Source organism: Rhinatrema bivittatum, chromosome 6 (assembly GCF_901001135.1).
Source record: "Rhinatrema bivittatum chromosome 6, aRhiBiv1.1, whole genome shotgun sequence".
In the NCBI taxonomy this organism is placed as follows: domain Eukaryota; kingdom Metazoa; phylum Chordata; class Amphibia; order Gymnophiona; family Rhinatrematidae; genus Rhinatrema; species Rhinatrema bivittatum.
Genome location: NC_042620.1, coordinates 53,909,616 through 53,928,869, shown reverse-complemented (window position 1 = coordinate 53,928,869; position 19,254 = coordinate 53,909,616). Strand labels below are relative to the sequence as shown.

Genomic DNA, 19,254 nt, shown 5'->3' with positions numbered 1-19,254 from the left:
AATGTACCACTAAAACTTTGAAATATATAGACAAAATGCAGAATTATTGTCTGTGCTTAATATAGAGTATCAATATGTGCACAAAAAATACTTGTTTTCTTTCAATTATGGAGCCTAAAACAGTGGCACAAAAATGTACCGGCGGCAGTTCTAGAGTGTAAAAAAAAGTTGGTAGTGAATTTTGCCATATTTCACCTGAAGACTCATCAGTAAAGACTTGGCCACATGGCCTGTGTCTAATGCCTGGACCTTACCCCAGTCACAAGACTGTGGCAAGGTCAGGTCGGTGCCATTTTGCAAAATAGTGCCTACCGGGCCAGGTGTAAGGGTGTACCCGGTCCCAGCACAGGATCTGTTTTTAGGTACGGGATGTGGATGCCAGGAGACTGCTTTTTTTTTTCCTTTTGGGGGAATGTGGGGGGTAGGGTGAAGCCCAGAACCTTTTTTGTTTTTAACAGTCAGGTTACTGTTGCTGTCACTTGGGGGTGGGAGAGGGGAGGGAGCCTTCAATGTCACTTGGAGGGTGGAGAAGGGGGCGAGGGCCATCACTGTCATTTGGGGAGTAGGGGGTATAGCAGTGGGGGACCAGTGCCAAATCTTGTTTTAGCAATCCTTTAAAATCTTCACTGGCACAAAAACATGCCAGTGGTGGTTCTAGTGGTTAACTCAGTCCTTGGTACCATAGATGCACTCTTCCATTACAGTTTTTCCCTCTATCTGTACATGGGTCCCTATTGCAGGGCAAGGGAAGCCTCCACCCTCCAGGGCTTGGCTAAGTGGAATTCCCAGGTGGGCAAGGTATCCTTGATTGTGCAGGGAAAAACCCCTTCCAATACCAGCAAAAGAGGAAAAAATAGTCTACTGCACAGAGAGTCATAAATTCTTTCTCTCTGCAGGGATGAAGTTTCCAGATGGGTGTCCTCAAAGGTCTCAGGTGGTTCTTACAGGTGATTTTCTTTGTTCTCTTTCTCTCTCAATTGAATCCCTGATGGGAGGGATCTTCTAGGGAAAATGCATCTCTGGATGTTCCCCAGAAGGGCAGCAAAATAGGCAGCAAAATTCTTCCTTCCTGATCTTCAACCAAAAAGTCTTTCTTCCAATATTGATGTTAACATTGGAGTTTGTCCCTTGCCTCAGGTCACCACCATACCTCCTTCCTCATAGAGGGTACATAAAGGCAGGTCTTCCCTTACCTGGGCACCCTAGAAACCCCTGGTCCTAGATCCAGTAGATACCTGGGGGCCCTCAAGGCTCCTACTAAGAAAATGCAAAATACCTAACAATATGTTACATATACATACTACCAGCTACCAAATGTCACTGCCAACCCCGCCCCCCCCCCCCCCCCCAAGATCCCACCTCACCCCCAAATCATAATCCCAGTTCTCCACAGCATCAAAAGCCAACTGCCCCTCCTCTCCTCTGAAAACCAGGATTAAAACAATATGGCCTTAAGAAATGTACAAATTTTTGTATAACAGCTCATTTCTAACTAACGCTGGTAAATTATTCTATGCCAGAAGGCTGCTGCTGTAAAAGCATAATGATGGTAACTTTTAAACAGGCACATAGGTGCACATGTGCACACTTTTGCCAGCTCATGCCCAGAGATGTGGCCATTTTATAACATATGCACGGATGTTATAATATAGGATAAGCGTGCACACATATATGCACAATTGTAAGTGGGCGTGTGCCTATGCGTGCAAATGTCACTTCTACCTCGTAAGTGGGGGTATTTTAATAGACGCGCGCTAATGCAATTGCCCATTTTCCAAATTAATTCCCAGTTCGCCCAGGCAAGGGGAAGAACTTCCAAACTCCCCTACTTTAATAGCCCTCCTTCCCACCTGTTAGCCCTGACCCTTAACATCCCACTGCCATCCATAGCAGAAGTAAAGTTACGTGGCAGGGGACCCCGGTGTGTATTTGTGCGTGTAAGTATTTACACGCTGATTTCAATGTGAAAGCTAGGAAAGTCCATGCCCCACCCAGACTATGCCACACCCCTTTTTTGGAAAAAATATTGGTGCACGCAACAGGAGATGTGCACGTATGCGGGCACTTTTTAAAATCCGCTCAGTGCACTCTGGCCCAACATATTCATGTATCTCCCGCTTTTGCTGCATGTTGGGCTTTTAAAATTCACCTTAATTACAGCACTTACTAGGTCTAAATTTCCATCCATTTGAGGTAGACATTGATGCTAGTTGCATATGGAAATTTATATGAGCATCTACCCAATGTAGACAAATCTCAATAGAGCAGACTGGATGATCTTTATTTGCTGACATTTATTATATTATGTTACTAAGAAATATTAATTTTCTTGTTAGCTCTATCTTTTTCTAAATGGAGTCTCATTAACTTTAGGTTTGCCTTACGAACAATATGCTGGGTTTAGGGAAAAAAATATTTTCAAGTGATCTTAACGACAATCACATCACTGTTCAAAAATAAATAGCTTAAATAACAGTTCTGTCTAATAAATATTTTCTAACTTGAAACTTCTAAGATGATGATAATTCCACAGAAATGAAACAGAAAAATATTGATCATAAGGATCTTCTATCACAGACATCAATGAGCAGCAATGTCACTGAAGGGCATGTTAAGAGGACACAATTTTCTCTCAGACATGACACTTTCTAGTAAATTAGTCACTTGTCTTACTGACAAATCTGAAGCAACAAATGAGCTGTAGAGCTCCTCATAGCTGTTTGAAATGTTAGTTATATCACTATAACAACCTGCACCCTCTCTCAGGAGCTCTTCTGAAGTTATGATATCCTAATGAAGTGTAAAAGAGAACTGAGGGAGGGGGAAGGAGGTAAGCAGCTTTAGGTGCATCCACATGCATTTTCTTACCTGGTATTTTTGAATAGATCCAGCATTATAAGCATAAATTACTATACATTTTCCTCCACAAAGGACACAATGGATAGTGTGACAAAGATGAAAAAAACATTTTTAATTTTGTAATTATCTGCACATAGGGCCAGATTTTAAGATTTACGTGTGGGTTGCGCACACAAATGTACGCCTGATTTTATAACATGCGCGCGCACCGCACGCATATTATAAAATCCGGGGTCGGCGCACACAAGGGGGTGCGCAGGTGTAATTTTCTGCATATAGATTTATGTGCATACTTTAAAAAATAAAAAATATGCATTTAAATACTTTCCCCACCCAACTCCTCCCCACAGAACACCTATTTGAAATGCTGGTAAAAGTAAGTGTAAAATCGGGTTTCACACATACTTTTACATGCATAACATCTGGGTTGATTTTCAAAGCATCACTTATACACATAAAACAGGGCTTTATGTTTGTAAAATGCTTTGAAATTAGACCCTAAATGGCTTAACGCAGATCAAGATAAACTTCATGTTTTGCTTTAAGTCAGAGAAAGTTAATTGCATCTAAACTGATATTGTTAGCATTCCCCAAGATCATCAGCACCCTAAAATGATTCTGATGCTCTTAGCACTCAATTGTTCCCCTGGCTGGAAAACTCTCTTGCAGAGACAAACCCCACCTTGCAAATGCCCCCTCCCCCGATACAATGCAATTCCCCCCATTGCACTTTAATACACAGAGATTCCATACCTCTTCCAAGCAAAACCCCCTGCTAGCCTTTCCCTGTCAACAAACCCCACCCTTCACCCACCCTCTAAGCACCTTCCTCTCTTAAACAGGACCCACCTCAGAGATCCTGTAGAATCCCCTAAGTCTCCCACTCCCCACATATCTGAGGGGAGCCTCTAAGTCCATTCTGGCAATGGACTAGAGGAGCAATGCTCAATCTTTCCTGCCCTGCCAGTGCCAAAATCCAAAATGGCACGGTTGACCCAAATCTGCCCTTTGACCCATGTAAATGTCACTAGCTTGGAACCGAGGAACATCATGAGGCCTCGGGAAGTGGCACATCATGTAGGTGAGGGTGAGGAGGAGTGGCACAGGGGATGTGTTGAAGTACAGTGTTTTGGATTTTGAGTGAGAAGGAGCATTACAGGGATCGAGGATGTTTCAGTAGCAGCAGCAGCTGCGGGGAAAGATGGCAAGAAGAACAGGGCCAGGTGCCTGAAGAGGCCCCTCTTCTCCAACCGACCTATTTGAATAGAACAGAGCGATGCAGTTGGTGCTGGCTGTGTATAAAGAATCTGGCACATGCACCAGACTTACACCCAAGCTTATTGTGGTCACAGGCAGATGGACACCAGCATCTCCTTATTAGGGTAACAAAGCTTTGCCTTTTGAATCCTAAGAAATTGGTTTTCTCCGAGAACTCCTCTTTATTTTTCTTTTCAAGGGGAAGAAGACATATTTTAGAGACGTATGCTTTCAAGTAGACAAGGTCAATTTTGAAGGGGTTTAGGTGCCTAATTTTGGGAGTTTTGATTCAAAATTGGCCCATAGTCCCTAACTTTGGTTCCTAAATGTAGGCGCTCAGCTTTTTTTTTTTTAATATCAGCCTCAGAATTTAAATTCTTTATGTTCTCATCAATGTTATAAATTGCCCGAAATGACATCACAGTTGCTGGCAGTGAATTAGTTCATATTGTATATGAGATATTGGTTATTTCTATCATATCCAACATGGATTAATCAGAAGTTATTTGTGATATTGTTTTCAACAATGTCAGCTCCCAAGATGCAGGAGAACAGCAAAAGAGCAAATAAAAAAAAATATTCAAAAATAAAACCTTAAAAGTAATCCTTTCAATTATATACAGAGGGCAACTTTCAAAAGAATCTCTTCGCTAGATCTCTTGCATGAAAATTGTCCCATTATTGAGCTGCTGTGAGCTTTCACAATGCAGCTGTATTTATTATTTAGCCACATTAAAAGGTGAGCAAGGCAAGGGCAGGGAAGGAAGAAGGAGACACCTATGCACATGCATTTGATTTTGAAAATATATACCCTGCTTTTTTCATCGCTCTTCTAGGTAGCGCAGATATATTTGTGTTCTTTTTCAAGTCCCCCCCCCCCCATGTCTCCCTCCCTCCTACCTGACCAGCAGTGCCATTTTTCCCCACTCCTTCCTTCCTGAGCTTATCAAAAAAGGCCTCCATCCCATGAAACGAAGACCCCACCCTGAAATCTCTGATTTCCCTCTCCCATACTGGTAAGCAGCACCCAAGAAAGACAAGAATCCCCCATTCAAATGTCCTGTCACCCCTCCTGACATGGCTAGAATCCTGATGAAATCAAGACACTCCACCCACCCTGAGCCTCCAATTCCCCCTCCCAGTCCCCTGGTGGCATCCCTATGGTCCTTTATCCTACTCCCGTCCACAGATGTAGTTCTGAAACACTAGCAGGCAGCAAAATACAGCAGTGAGCAGCAGGGCCCCACAGGTGGGCACTTGCATCCCTCCTGCAAGAGAAGAAGGGACCCTCCGGTATCGTAATTTCTGATTCCAGAGAGGTTATGTGTGGGAATGGTGAGAGACGGAGGGCTGAGGAGCTGGATGGGTTTTGCCTGAGGGTCAGAAGGTAGGATCAGTGAACTGGGGAGGTCTTAGTGGGGTGCAGCAGGTAGGAGAGCAGAGTCAACACTTATTTTATAAGATTGTATGGGAGGGAAGGGAGACCAGGACACTGCCAATAGAGCAGAAAGGAGGGGGGGGGGGGGGTTAAGCTGCTAAATTGCTACAAAGCACACTACATTTTGCCTGGCTAAGATGATTTAAGCCCATTTTAGGCCACAATCTTGTTGGCTGTTTCCAGGCTGAAATTCTAAAGCTAGCCAACTAAAAATATCCAGATATCTTAGCTGTTTAGTAGCTCAAAAACTGCTCCCAGTGTTAACACTTTTTGTTAATTTTGTGAATTATTGCATAGTACATGGAGTGCATAAATATCTTGTAAGCCTAAACATGAGAATAATTTATACTATATGTGCTAGAGTTAAAATGGAATTATGTTCTAAGCATATTGGGCCGTGTTTTAAAAGCCCTACGCACGTAAATCCAGAGGATTTACGCACGTGGGAGGGAGGGGGGGTTACGCGGGCCGGGCCTATTTTATAAAGGCCCGGCACGCGGGTAAAACCCAGGGACGCGTCTAAGTCCCGGGGCTTTACTAAAGGGGCAGACGGGGTGGGGGCAGGGCCAGAGACCTCTGACACCGGCCATTTGCTGCTGTGTTGGAGGATCGCATGCCGGCAGGTGCAAAAGGTAAGACAAAGGTGAGGAGGGGGTTAGAGTAGGGCTGGGGGGGAAAGGTTAGGGGAAGGGGTGGGAAGGTCAGGCTAGGGGGAAGGGAACGGGGGAAGGCAGCGGGGCTCGGCACGAGCAAGGTGCACAATTATGCACCCTCTTGCATGCACCGACCCCCGATTTTATAACATGCACGTGCCTGTGCACGCATGTTATAAAATCCAGGTGTACATGTGCACATGCCGGGTAGCATGCGCACATGTACGCCCGCACGTTCCTATGAAAAATCTATCCCATTATCTTTAATCCTAATCATTTACAAGTGTTTCTGCAAGATAAATTTGCAGGAATGCAAACACTTAGCAATCCTTCCTGATGTACTTTTCCTAGTGGTTTTGTGGATTTGGATTTAATCTGTATCTGCATTACACTATAAGGGCCAGATTTTCAAAGAGTTACACAAGTAAATCCTCTGGATTTACACACACCTGGCCTATTTTCAAAAGGCCCGGCGACGCACGTAAAACCCCGGGACGCTAAACCCCAGGGCTTTACTAAAGGGGCGGGAAGGGGGCGGGGCATAGTGGGGTGGTCCGAGAGCGGGGTCAGAAGCTCCTGGCACAGTGGCCATTTGTCGCTGTGCCAGGGATTGCACGCCGGCCAACTGCCAGCGCACAAAGGGCGGGAGAGGTAGGGGAAGGGAAGGGAAGGTGTGGTGGGGGGTGTTATGTTTTGGTTTGGATGTGAACCCTGGGCCGGAGTGAGAGGTGTCACCACCCACAGAGAGAAGCCCTGTGGGCCTCACTGCCGGTAGACGTGGTCTCAGTAGCTAGGACACAGCTGTAGTATAGACTTTATTATGGGAGAATGAGTGAGCATAACCCATGGAGCGTGGAGTGCGGTGAAGGTGCAGTTCTTGAGCAGAACCCATGGAGCAGGTACTGCAATCAAAGTTCAGTTCTTAGCTGAGGGGTAACCCAGGAAGATACCTCAGATGAGACAATCCGATAGTGGTCCGCAGCACGGGGTACGCCAGACAGTCTTCCTAATAGAGTAGTAAATACCTCTGGTGTGCAGATCCGGTAGTGGCCCGCAGTGTGGGGTATGCCGAGAATGACTGTAAGAGGCAGATGGTATAGAAGAGGTCTGAGGTCCTGGAACCCAGAAGTACTTGAAGAAGAAATAGCAATGTTCCTGCAGCACAGGGTAAGTGTAGTGAAAATCCTGCTGGTGAGAATGCGGTAGTGGCCTGAGGCTCAGGGTACACTGCAGAGAGGATCCCAGCAAGGCCTGGCAGAGATGAAGTGAGAAGAACTCAGAAGGCTTGGTTCCAGAAGGACTAGGTAGGAAGACCCTCCGAGGAACGGATAGCCTAGGAATGCGGAAGAGCCCCTGAGGAGTGGGTACTCAGAGCATTCCCCACTGAGATAGGAACAGGAAGTCCAAGGAGAAGCGGATTCAGCAATGAGGAGAACTCTTTGCTAACTCGTCTGAATGTAGGGCCAGTCAGCTTAAATACAGCGAGGCGGTGACGTCATGTGGAGGGGATGCCCCCGAGGTTCCTGCCATGATGTGTATTAAAGATGGCCCTTGCGCATGTGCGCTAGGTGACTTCAGGAACAAGATGACGGTTGGCATCGCCCACGCCATCCCGGGGACGCCATGGAGGTCGGTGTTGGCTAGCAGAAGCCACCACTCTTCCGAGAATTGACGAAGTAGCAAGAAAAGAGGTGAGCATGAGAGGTCGCAGCCGCCTGCGACCGACGGGCGCAACAGGTGTTAGGAAATGGGGGAAAGCAGCGCAGCGACCCCCAATTTTAAAACTTGCGCGCGCTTTCCGGGTAGCGCGCACACATGTACACCCGTGCACACCTTTTAAAATCTACCCCTAAATGAACACTTCTCTGCATTAATGTTATTTATGTACATTTCTTTTTTTCTCGTCTTGTCCTCGATATTTTGGGCTAAAGACTTTGGTATCATCTAGATATTTATTTGAATTTGTTCACTATGGAAGAAACATGGGTACCTTCCTTTCTTATATATTTGATAGACTGTTTTATTTTCTCTAAATATGTTTCCTTTGTATTTTAATTAATATTAAGTATTTTTTAAAACCATCTGCTAAGGTACTGATTTTAATGTGGCCAATCTCACTAAGTTTCATGCCCAATATATGAAAGGTCATATAGCATTTACTATATTGAGCATTAACAGTGGGTTTTTACCAGAAACTAAGAAATTAACATATCCGTGTAAGTGGATAGGGGCTCCAACCACCCTACTCACCTGAGTACTGCCGAAGGGCCTTTACAGGCTTATGTACTCCCCCTCCCCCCAACCAGGTACTCCCTATTGCCTACCACACCCAATATGTGTAAAATGAAGAATAGGCAGAGAGAGCAAGCACATGGTTTCCTCCTGCTCTGATGGATTCAATGTACAAAATGGTGTCAGCTGACCTTATGCACTCCTTTGCCCAGCATATGCATGGAGGACCTTCTTGTCACACTTAGATGCAGATTTTCTGCAGGCTTATTATCTTGCTGAGGTGACCAAGTGGGGTAGTGAAGCTTTCATGACCCCTGCAGGTTAATGCAAATCATGTTACTTCATGTGATTTGCATTAGCTCATTTTAATAATTAATGATTTGCTTATCATGCATTTGAATGCTACCCAGCTCATGTCTAAATTTTCTCTTTTATGCTGGTTTAATAGTAGGGCTTACACAGAATAACACACATTTGCATTAAGTAGCTCAAGTGTTTATCATGCACTAATGCTTGCATTTGGTATTTTAAAAGTCTAATGCAGGATTTAACACACCTTGGCACACAGAGGCTTTAATGTGTTAGTATAGAAAGATTTGGAAGCATCCTTCCATAACCCTACAATAATTTAAGCATATGTGATAATTAGATGAACAAGTCAGTCACTGTAATACTTTAATGTCCCTCTAGTATCAAGAAGACACAGAAAAACAAGTTCAATCGCAGTTGCCAAAAGAAGAAAGATTCAACTTGCATTAAGTGTCTGGAGATTAAGAACATAAGAATTGCCTTGCTGGAACAGACTAAAGTCCATTGAGCCCAGCATTCTGTCTGCAACAGTGGCCAGTCCAGGTCACAGGTACATGCAGATCTCCAATACTTGATCTATTTCTTGTATCTCACTCTGAGGGATAAATGCTGGCTTTCCCACTTCAGGAACTTTGACCCCCTAGATTTATCAAAATGCTATAATTTTGCATGGATGAGTGTGTGAGAGAGAGGCTCTTTGTAAGGCCTTCACAGTAATAAACTATTTATATCGCTATAGAAGTGCCAGCTAATAACTCAAGCTGAGATTTTGTTGTGGCTTAGGGTTTGGGGACCAGTTTTACATGCAGAGTGAGACGTACGAACAGCACAGTACTCCTCAGTGAAAACTTGATGTCATTTGGAGTGAGGAAAGTCTCACAAAGATGAGATTTCTGCAATGTTCTCTCGTCCTAGATTGATAGTGCCCTGGTATAGAGTGCATCAATACCACAAAAGTTATGTCATTCTCTATTTTTTGCATCAAGTTTTAGTCTTTCTGAATACAGTAGTTTGGAATATATTGCCATAAACATGTGCTGCCATATTTTAAATTAATGTTGGCAAAGATTTCTTAGTTAATTACAATATACAGATCGTTTTTAATTTTAATTTAATGCCATTATTTTTTGGCTACTTGCCAAAATAGATTTTGATTACCCCTTGTGGTCAGTTATCAAATACATTTGTATTCTACATGATTTTTCTATAATAATTTACTTTATGCTATATTTTTGTTTCTTTCATGTTTGTTTCATGTTTGTTTCTTTCATGTTTGATTCATGTATCTGACCATGAATCAAAATTTATTAGAAGTAAGCTCAGCAATTTTAATACGGATACAGTCATTTTAGATTTATTTTGTTAACATAGTGAGTGTCTCTTTTGCTTTTCTAATTCATTTGTTTAATATTTTGCAATTCAACATATGAATTAAATATCAACCATGTCATTCTCAATTATTTGATATTTATATTTGGATTAGCTTTTCAGTGATATACATATGATGACAACTCTGTAATTTAATTTATAAAAAATCAGCATAAAAAAAATCTTATTCTTGCATATTGAAATATGGTCGGTTTCACACAGTCACCTCTACCATAGAAAGATAAGACTGTGCGTGGTGACTTGTTGCGAAGGTAAATTTATTTATAAGTTTAAATAATGATGGCAATATTTAGTTGATATAACATTAACTAGAAGTTAATTATTTCCTTATTTTAGCAATTTTTCAATGCTATTTGTCCTTATATAAGCTCTTTTTTAATGTTATTTTTCCTTTTGCGAAACAATATTGAATCAGTTAAGGCATAAATAAGTAGTTCCTTATAATTATTAGCTCCTTGTTATGGTTTTATTACTATACTATATGTGACTATCTATCTATATGATGAATAATGTCAGACTATTAATTAATTAAAATATAATGATCAAGCGATGTATTAATACAATTTTAATGACTTAATGTGAGAATTATATATAATTTTTATAGACAGATTTTTTTCTTTCATCTTCGAACAATTTTTTAGATAATTTATTCTGTAGAGCCTTTGAAACATTTAATCTACATTTTACACTTTGCCTTTATTTTGATAAGGTAATTTACTTAATAATACATAGAAACATAGAAATGACGGCAGAAGAAGACCAAAAGGCCCATCCAGTCTGCCCTGCAAGCTTCACACTTTTTTTTTTCTTGTCATACTTATCTGTTACTCTTGGCTCTTAGTAACCCTTTGGTTCTATTTCCCTTCCACCCTTACCATTAATGCAAATAGCAGTGTTGGAGCTGCATCTAAGTGAAATGTCTAGCTTAATTAGTTAGGGGTAGTAACCGCCGCAATAAGCAAGCTACACCCATGCTTATTTGTTTACCCAGACTATGTGATTCAGTCCTTGTTGTTGTTGTTGTATATAGATCCACTTTTCTTCATTCCCCCTGCTGTTGAAGCAGAGAGCTATGCTGGATATGCACGAAGTATCAGACTTTCTCCCCTGCCGTTGAAGCAGAGAGCTATGCTGGTTATGCATTGAAAGTGAAGTATCAGATTTATTTGGTTTGGGGTAGTAACCGCCATAACAAGCAAGCTACTCCCCGCTTTTTGTGAATGCAAATCTTTTTCCACATTTCCTCTTGCCGTTGAAGCTTAGAGCAATGTTGGAGTCATATTAACCGTGTGTATGTTTATTGAATAAGGGTATTATCTCCAGGTATATTTATATATACACATATATATTTTTTTCTTTCCTTTTGTCTTGCTCTACCTTTTATATATCAAGGTTTATATGGTATTGTCATTTTATTATTGGAACATTTCTTAAATACATTCATATATGTTTTAATTTGATGTTTAAATTATACAATTATATTGATGGTTTATTGATTCAACATATGTATATACTTCATATTTATTTTATTTATTTACAGCCCCTGACAGCCTCTTATTGTGAAACTCAGCCAGAGTTGAGAAATAGTATTTTATTTAATATTGTGCTAAATAAAGAATTTTTGCTATACAACAATTGGTCTCAGCCCACCTTACCTCATTGGCGACTCCCTTCAGGGTTGATGGAAGGCTAGCTGCTAGCTGCTGCGGCATCTCCAGGCCATCCTCCTCCGGCATTCCCAGACCGGCTCGATGCTGCAAGCCGCCATGTTGATCAGATGCCTAAGGGTGTGCGTGTGTGCACGACCCGACTGATGTACCAGTGTTGGCGCGAATCCTCAGGGGTGTCCCCCTGAGATGACATAACCAGCTCCAGATATTTAAGGTCTTAGTTTTTGCTAACAAGACGAGTTAGCAAGGAATTGGTTAGTTAGTTATTTATTTATTTATTTATTTATTTATTTAATATACCGACATTCAATCGAGATATCACATCGGTTTCCAGGTAACAGAGAGAATAGGGCGAGTTCTGCCCTATTTTACATTGTAACATGTTAACAATTAAAACAATTAAAATAAAACATGGTAACAGTTGAAACAAAACCTAGCTTCCTCCTGGTCGCTGTGGATGGGATTCGCTCTCCACAACCCTAGCTACTCTGCCTCCTCGGACTTCACTAGAGGTACCTGCTCCTCGGGGGCCTTGCTCTCTCTTTGTCTTTGCAGGTCGCAGTCTGGAACCGGTACTCGATCCTTGAGGGCCCACGTCCCAGACTTGCTCCTGAATTCTACTTCTGCTAAGAAGTCATCGCTGCTTACAACATTGTGAGTTTCCATCTATCTCTCAGAGCTTTCCCTGGGTACAGGTACTCACTCCTTGAGGGCCTAATGTATACCATCTCCTGGGCTGCCTTAAGAAACTATTGTGTGAGTGTTACCATTAAGGGCTTATTCCAGTACTCTGCATATACTGCCTACTCACTTAGTTTCTCTACAGCTCAGCCACCCTGGAATCGCTGTTCCAATATCTGAGGGACTACAGCCCAGCCGGGTGCTTCCAGCTTACTACTGCCACCTTTGGTGGTTTAATACATTGCTTCTAAGAAGTCTTTGTTGCTTAACATCAGTGTGTCTGTATCTATCTCTCAGAGCATTCCCTGGAAACAGGTACTTGCTCCTCGAGGGCCTAATGCATACCAACTCCTGGGCTGCCTTAATAGACTATTGTGTGAGTGTTACCATCAAGGACTTGTTCCAGAACTCTGCATATACTGCCTACTCACTGTCTTATTTTCTCTACAGCTCAGCCACCCTGAGATTGCTGTTCCAATACCTGAGGGACTACAGCCAGCCGGGTGCTTCCAGCTCACTACTGCCACCTCTGGTGGTTTGCCATATTGTCTAATAAAAGAACTAGTGTGTGTCTGTCTCCTACACTAAACCTGACCAGTGGTCCCTCTCGGGATTTCCCCCAAGGGCATGGTCACCTGCCACTGGTCCAAGGATCCACCCACAACTATTCTAAATAACTACAGATTGCTAATACCAGCTTTAACAACAGAGCTTTCTGACAGATTGTTAACTCCCAGCTTTCTCTACAGAGCTTTGACAACAGATTACTATCTCCGCACGGAGATTACAGCAAGCATTCACAACAGATTGCTATCTCTATGGAGTCGGCTTGTCTCCAAGGTTCCGGTTAACTACAAGGATCCGGCTTGTGTCCAAGGTTCCAGTTAACTCCATGGATTCGGCTTGTGACCAGGGTTTCGCTTGACTACAGGTTCCGGCTTGATTCCAGAGTTCGGGTAGCTACTTCAATCCAGCACAACTCAATGCTTTGCAGGCTATACCGGGCCTTGCTCAGCGCATTGCGGAACAACAGAATGCCTTGGAAAACCTTACTTCAGCTTTTCATCAGCTACACACACAGAAAGTTCAAAGTACTGTTTCTAACCATGAAAGTCAGTTACAGGAGGTAACTTTAAAGACTGCTATACCACTGGAGGCTCCGATCCGCTTCTCTGGAGAAATACAGAATACTCGGTGTTTTTTAAACCAGTGCTGCATGCACTTTACCTTACAACCATCTTTATTTCCTACTGCTCTCTCCAAGACTACCTACATCCTTTCTTACTTGGATGGTAGGGCCTTGTCTTGGGCATCTACTTTGTGGGAGCACAAGGACCCTATTTTGCAGGACATAGAAGGATTTATGGACTTGTTTAAATCTGTTTTTGATTACCCTCCTCGAAATTCTGTAGCCAGTTTTGCTTTGGTGGAATTGAAGCAAGGCAACAGATCATTGGCTGAATTTGCCATAGAATTTAAAACTCTTGCGGCAGAACTTTGCTGGGACCCCAAGTATCTCAAGACTCTCTTTTGCAGAGGCCTGGATACCCATTTAAAAGATGAGCTGGCTGCTCGTAAAACACCTGACTCGCTGGACGAATTAGTAGCCTTAGCTACTCAGATCGATCATCGGCTCCAGGACAAGGTGAAGGAACTCCGGCCCCGGATGCTATCAGGGTTGAATCAGGCTAGCTCTATACCTGCACCTCGAAAGGTTCCAGTAATTTCTGCTGCTGATAAAGATGAACCGATGCAACTTGGTCGTGGACATTTGACTTCTAAAGAGAGAAGATTTCGGAAGAAGCGCAGCCTCTGCATGTATTGCGGTCAGCCTGGCCATGATGTCTCTACATGCTCTATTCGTCCAGGAAATGGGCGAGCCTAAGACCTGCAGGAGGACTGTTCTTGGGCCTTACCGTGTCTTCTTCTCCGCATTCTCTCCCAGTCTCTTTGACCTGCAGACTGGGTTCGGTTCAGACTCCTGCCCTGTTGGACTCAGGGAAAGGAGGCAACTTTACTCCTTAAACTATAGTGGAATATCTGAGAGTCCTCTCACCAATTCAGAAGATCCACTATTGCACTACAACTTGAAGTGGGCTTTGAATGTTTCTCAACACCGCCACTTCTATTGAAGAATGCTACAACGTCCCCAGCAGCCTTTCCATTGCTGCTTATATTCTTCTGCCTTCAATGTTCACCATGGCTCGAAGGCACTCAACATCATTACCGTATTCACGGATACTATTCCTTAGAGTATCTCTGTTATGCTCTTTTCCATTCAGAGGATGTGCATGATGAGCCACAGCATATTTAAGACCCGAAGAAGATACTCTTGGTAACTACCCAGTCCATATCCGCTGGCAACATCATCAATTCTCATCTAGCTATATGTACTGGACTGTCATCTTTGAAGTGGTTTTTGAATGTTCTCAACATCGCCACTTCCTCTGAAGTTTCAGTGACATCCCCAGCAGCTAACCACTGCTGATGATTTCCATAGACTGTGGCTTCGGATCTAGGACATGCTCATTTAAGCGAGTGACTGTGCTAAGAAATACTACTATGCACTCCTTGCGCAGGCTTCAGTCTTCAAGCCAGGAGACAAGGTCTGGTTGTCTACCAAGCACCTCTGATTCATCGATTCTCCTTTTGGATTGCTCCTCGCTATGTGAGTCCATTCCCAGTCCTTCATCGTATTGGCAAAGTCACCTATTGTCTGAAGCTACCACCTGGACAATTTCCATAACGCATTCTACGTTTCATCTGAAACTGCTCATACTCAGCGAATTGTCTTCAAAATTGCAAGATCCACCTGTCATCTATGCAGAAGAAGACTTGAGATCAAATTCAAGAGATACTGGATGTTCGTATGGAGGCAAGATTTATATACCTTCTAAGATGGGAAGGGTTCGGCCCCGAAGTTCACACTTGGGAGCCTCAGACCATTATCGTGGATAAATGATGCTTCTTCGATTCCATCTCGTGCATCTTTAAAAACCTGAACCTGGTACCCGAAGAGGAGACCGCCCTTTGAATGGGGGGTACTGTTCTGTCCGTCGCTGTCCGACGTCTCTGCTCCGCCCACCTTACCCTCGTTGGTGACTCCCTTTGGGATTGATGGAAGTCTAGCTGCTGTGGCGTCTCCAGGCCATCCTCCTCCAGCGTTCCCGGACTGGCTCGATGCTGCAAGCCGCCATGTTGACCAGATGCCTAAGGGCGCATGCGCATGCGCGGCTTGACTGATGTACCAGTGTTGGCGCAAATCCTCAGGGGTGTCCCCATGAGATGACGTCACCAGCTCCAGATATTTAAGGTCTTAGTTTTCGCTAACAAGATGAGTTAGCAAGGGATTGGTTACCTAGCTTCTCCTGGTTGCTGCGGATGGGATTCGCTTTCCACAACCCTAGCTACTCTGCCTCCTCGGACTTCACTAGAGGTACCCGCTCCTCAGGGGCCTCGCTCTCTCTTTGTCTTTGCAGGTCACAGTCCGGAACTGGTACTCGCTCCTCGAGGGCCCATGTCCCGGACTTGGTCCTGAATGCTACTTCGGATAAGAAGTCATCGCTGCTTACAACATTGTGAGTTTCCATCTATCTCTTGGAGCTTTCCCTGGGGTACTCGCTCCTTGAGAGCCTAATGTATACCATCTCCTGGGCTGCCTTAAGAGACTTTTGTGTGAGTGTTACCATTAAGGACTTGTCCCAGTACTCTGCATATACTGCCTACTCACTGTCTTATTTTCTCTACAGCTCAGCCACCCTGAGATTGCTGTTCCAATACCTGAGGGATTACAGCCCAGCTGGGCACTTCCAGCTCACTTACTGCCACCTCTAGTGGTTTACCATATTGTCTAATAAAAAACTAGTGTGTGTCTGTCTCCTACACAAAGCCTGACCAGCGGTCCCTCTCGGGATTTCCCCCGAGGGCGTGGTCACCTGCCACTGGTCCAAGGATCCACCCACAACTATTCTAAATAACTACAGATTGCTAATACCAGCTTTAACAACAGAGCTTTCTGACAGATTGCTAACTCCCACCAGCTTTCTCTATAGAGCTTTGACAACAGATTGCTATCTCCGCACGGAGATTACAGCAAGGATTCACAACACTTTTGTTGCATTCTGCATTATGAGATCGTCCTCCGCTTATTTTAGCTTGGACTGTCCATATTTAATTATGGGCAATTACATATGAACTGTTATAATTATTATGAGCATAAAATATATGCAAGCATTTTTATAAATTGGGTAGAGAATTTATGTCTGTTCTTGCATTACAAACCTATGCATGTGTTAAAAAATATGAGCGTACTTTTGGGGCAGAAATATGCAATATTTTATAAACTGTGCAGCTCATGCCACAGGCCTGTTTATCTTCACAAATGGTTTACCGTCAACAGTTTGGAAAGTTGGGCTAAAAATATTTTCTTAATGCATCTAACCTGCCATAACTGTTAAATTGATCTACCAGTGTAATTCTAGAAAATGAACACATATTACCCAACCAGTTAGTCTGCATGGAATTGAACTCAATATTCCATTTGGTTTACATTATATTTTAGTCAAATCATAAATATCCTTTGTCACACTAAGATTCTGGTTATTAGAAGCCAAGAAACCAATTCATTAAAAATCAGAGAATTGATGTAATTTTCACAAATGATTAGGTTTTAAAAGGTTAGATTGTTCATGCCACTCAGACAGCCATAGATAGATAGAACTGCAAAATTATCTCTTTCAAAACTACTTCAACATTTCACAGTTTATTATCTTTTCATAATTCCTACCATTTTAGATTTCAGAGGAACGCCAATAGCCTTATCACCTCCTTCCACCCCTTCTTCCCACTAATAAAATCTTCAAGAGATGCAATTGCAATTTTTTATATTTAAACAAAAAAGGTTTTAAACAACAAAGCCAAAAAATTGAATATCACAAGATTAGCAGACTTATCCTACACCTCTAAAACCCTTTGCTATTGCCAATCAAGGTACTCGGGATCCCTAGGTACTTCAGGATCGCAAACAATAATGAGAAAGTAAATAAATACAATGAACTTAAAATTTAGTATACCACATATCTCAGGAAAACAGCATCACTTCACAGTATATTTGTGCTTCCTGAAAAACTCCTACCTCTTGACTGTAGTCCAAGACCGCAGGCCTCAGCAGCACCTTGTATCCCTTGTCTCACAGAATCTGGCACCAATACACATTGATTCCACAAATGTGTTTTCCACCTGAGGATTAAAGAATCAAAGATTAAAATATTGCAGTCTACAGTTACAGCTCATGTACAGAAACCAAATATACATATTTATTTCAAACATGACAAGTTTTTCATATATAATCTAATATAGTAAGACCCCAATAAATACAAATTTGAGTATAATAAGTTTTATTATTATTTTCAGATAAATTATGAAAGTTGGGGAGTGAAAGGTGTAAAATATTGTACAGAAACCGAAAAATTTACATTGAATTAGTGATCTAAATATTTGAAAAGTGCAATGAAAGTTTTGAACTCCATTTGCCAGTTATGTTACAATGACTCAAACCAAATAGACAAATGATCATTTTATTGGTTCTAGCAACAGCATGGTCTCCAAAGCTTTACGATAGCCATGGCAGACTTTTTCCCCCATTTGCTTCGTGTGCTTGTTTTTTTTTTGTTTTTTTTTTAAGCCTGCCGCATTTTCAGCAGCAGGCCTCCAGCAATATTCCTGAAAAATCTCAAGTGCCACCCCGGAAGACCACACATCAGTACAGAGGCTGATGCATCCACACAAACAAAACAACAACAAAAAAAGGTACAGAAGAATCTTAGCAATCCCTGGTTTCTAAGTTCATAGAAATTCAACTCCCAATTGTCTTTGATACTTCAGTAAAGTGCAAAAGCTCTCAGGATCTATGTTTTGTTCCCATGTCACTATTATTTGCTATGAAGACCTCCACCCACCTCACCCCCACCCCCAGCTCCACCACATTGTGAGGCGGCCCTGGTCTCCAAAAGAAAAAAAGTAGAAAATTGCATATTGAAAACCCAATCCCTTCTCACCCCCCTTAGTCAAGAAGAGAGTCCCCTTTGGCTTTAGACCCCCCAATATAATCCCATCCAATCATCACCCCCCTTTAAATAAATTAATATCTCTGGGGTCTGGATCACTCTAACCCAAAAAATCACCCTGGTGATCTGGAAAGGGTGGGCAAATCCCAACCCCCACCCCCCAAAACCCCCTCTACATGTAAAATAATGGGGCTTGGAGCATCACTTAGGTCCGGGCCCGTGGATGCCATATTTCAATATGGCATTGACTAGACCTTGACCTTGTCACAAGACACTGAGTACCAATGACTTCATGGGGTGGCGGGGGGGGGGGGGGGGGTGGTCCACCTGCCCCCCAGAGCACCACGGTCATTTTTTGGGAGTTGGAGAACTCTAGACCCTAAGGGGCGGATTTTAAAAGGAGCGCGAATAGCCAACTTTTGTTTGCGCTCCAGGCGCAAACAAAAGTACGCTGGATTTTAGTAGATATGTGCGGAGCTGCGCGTATCTGCTAAAAACCTGGATCGGCGCGCGCAAGGCTATGGATTTTGTATAGCCGGCGCGCGCCGAGCCGCGCAGCCTACCCCCCGTTCCCTCCGAGGCCGCTCCGAAATCGGAGCGGCCTCGGAGGGAACTTTCCTTTGCCCTCCCCTCACCTTCCCCTCCCTTACCCTACCTAACCCACCCGCCCGGCCCTGTCTAAACCCCCCCCTTACCTTTGT

The 19,254-nt window shown here is 43.1% G+C and overlaps 1 protein-coding gene across 1 annotated transcript in view; it reads right to left on the bottom strand.

Annotated features, from left to right (window-relative positions):
* Window positions 1–19,254, bottom strand: part of THSD7B (thrombospondin type 1 domain containing 7B) — an 898,700-nt gene that overhangs the window by 554,635 nt on the left and 324,811 nt on the right. Inside the window, exon 11 of the mRNA XM_029607893.1 lies at window positions 17,623–17,726. Within this exon, the coding sequence (XP_029463753.1) occupies window positions 17,623–17,726 (104 nt within the window). The remainder of the gene's footprint in view (window positions 1–17,622; window positions 17,727–19,254) is intronic.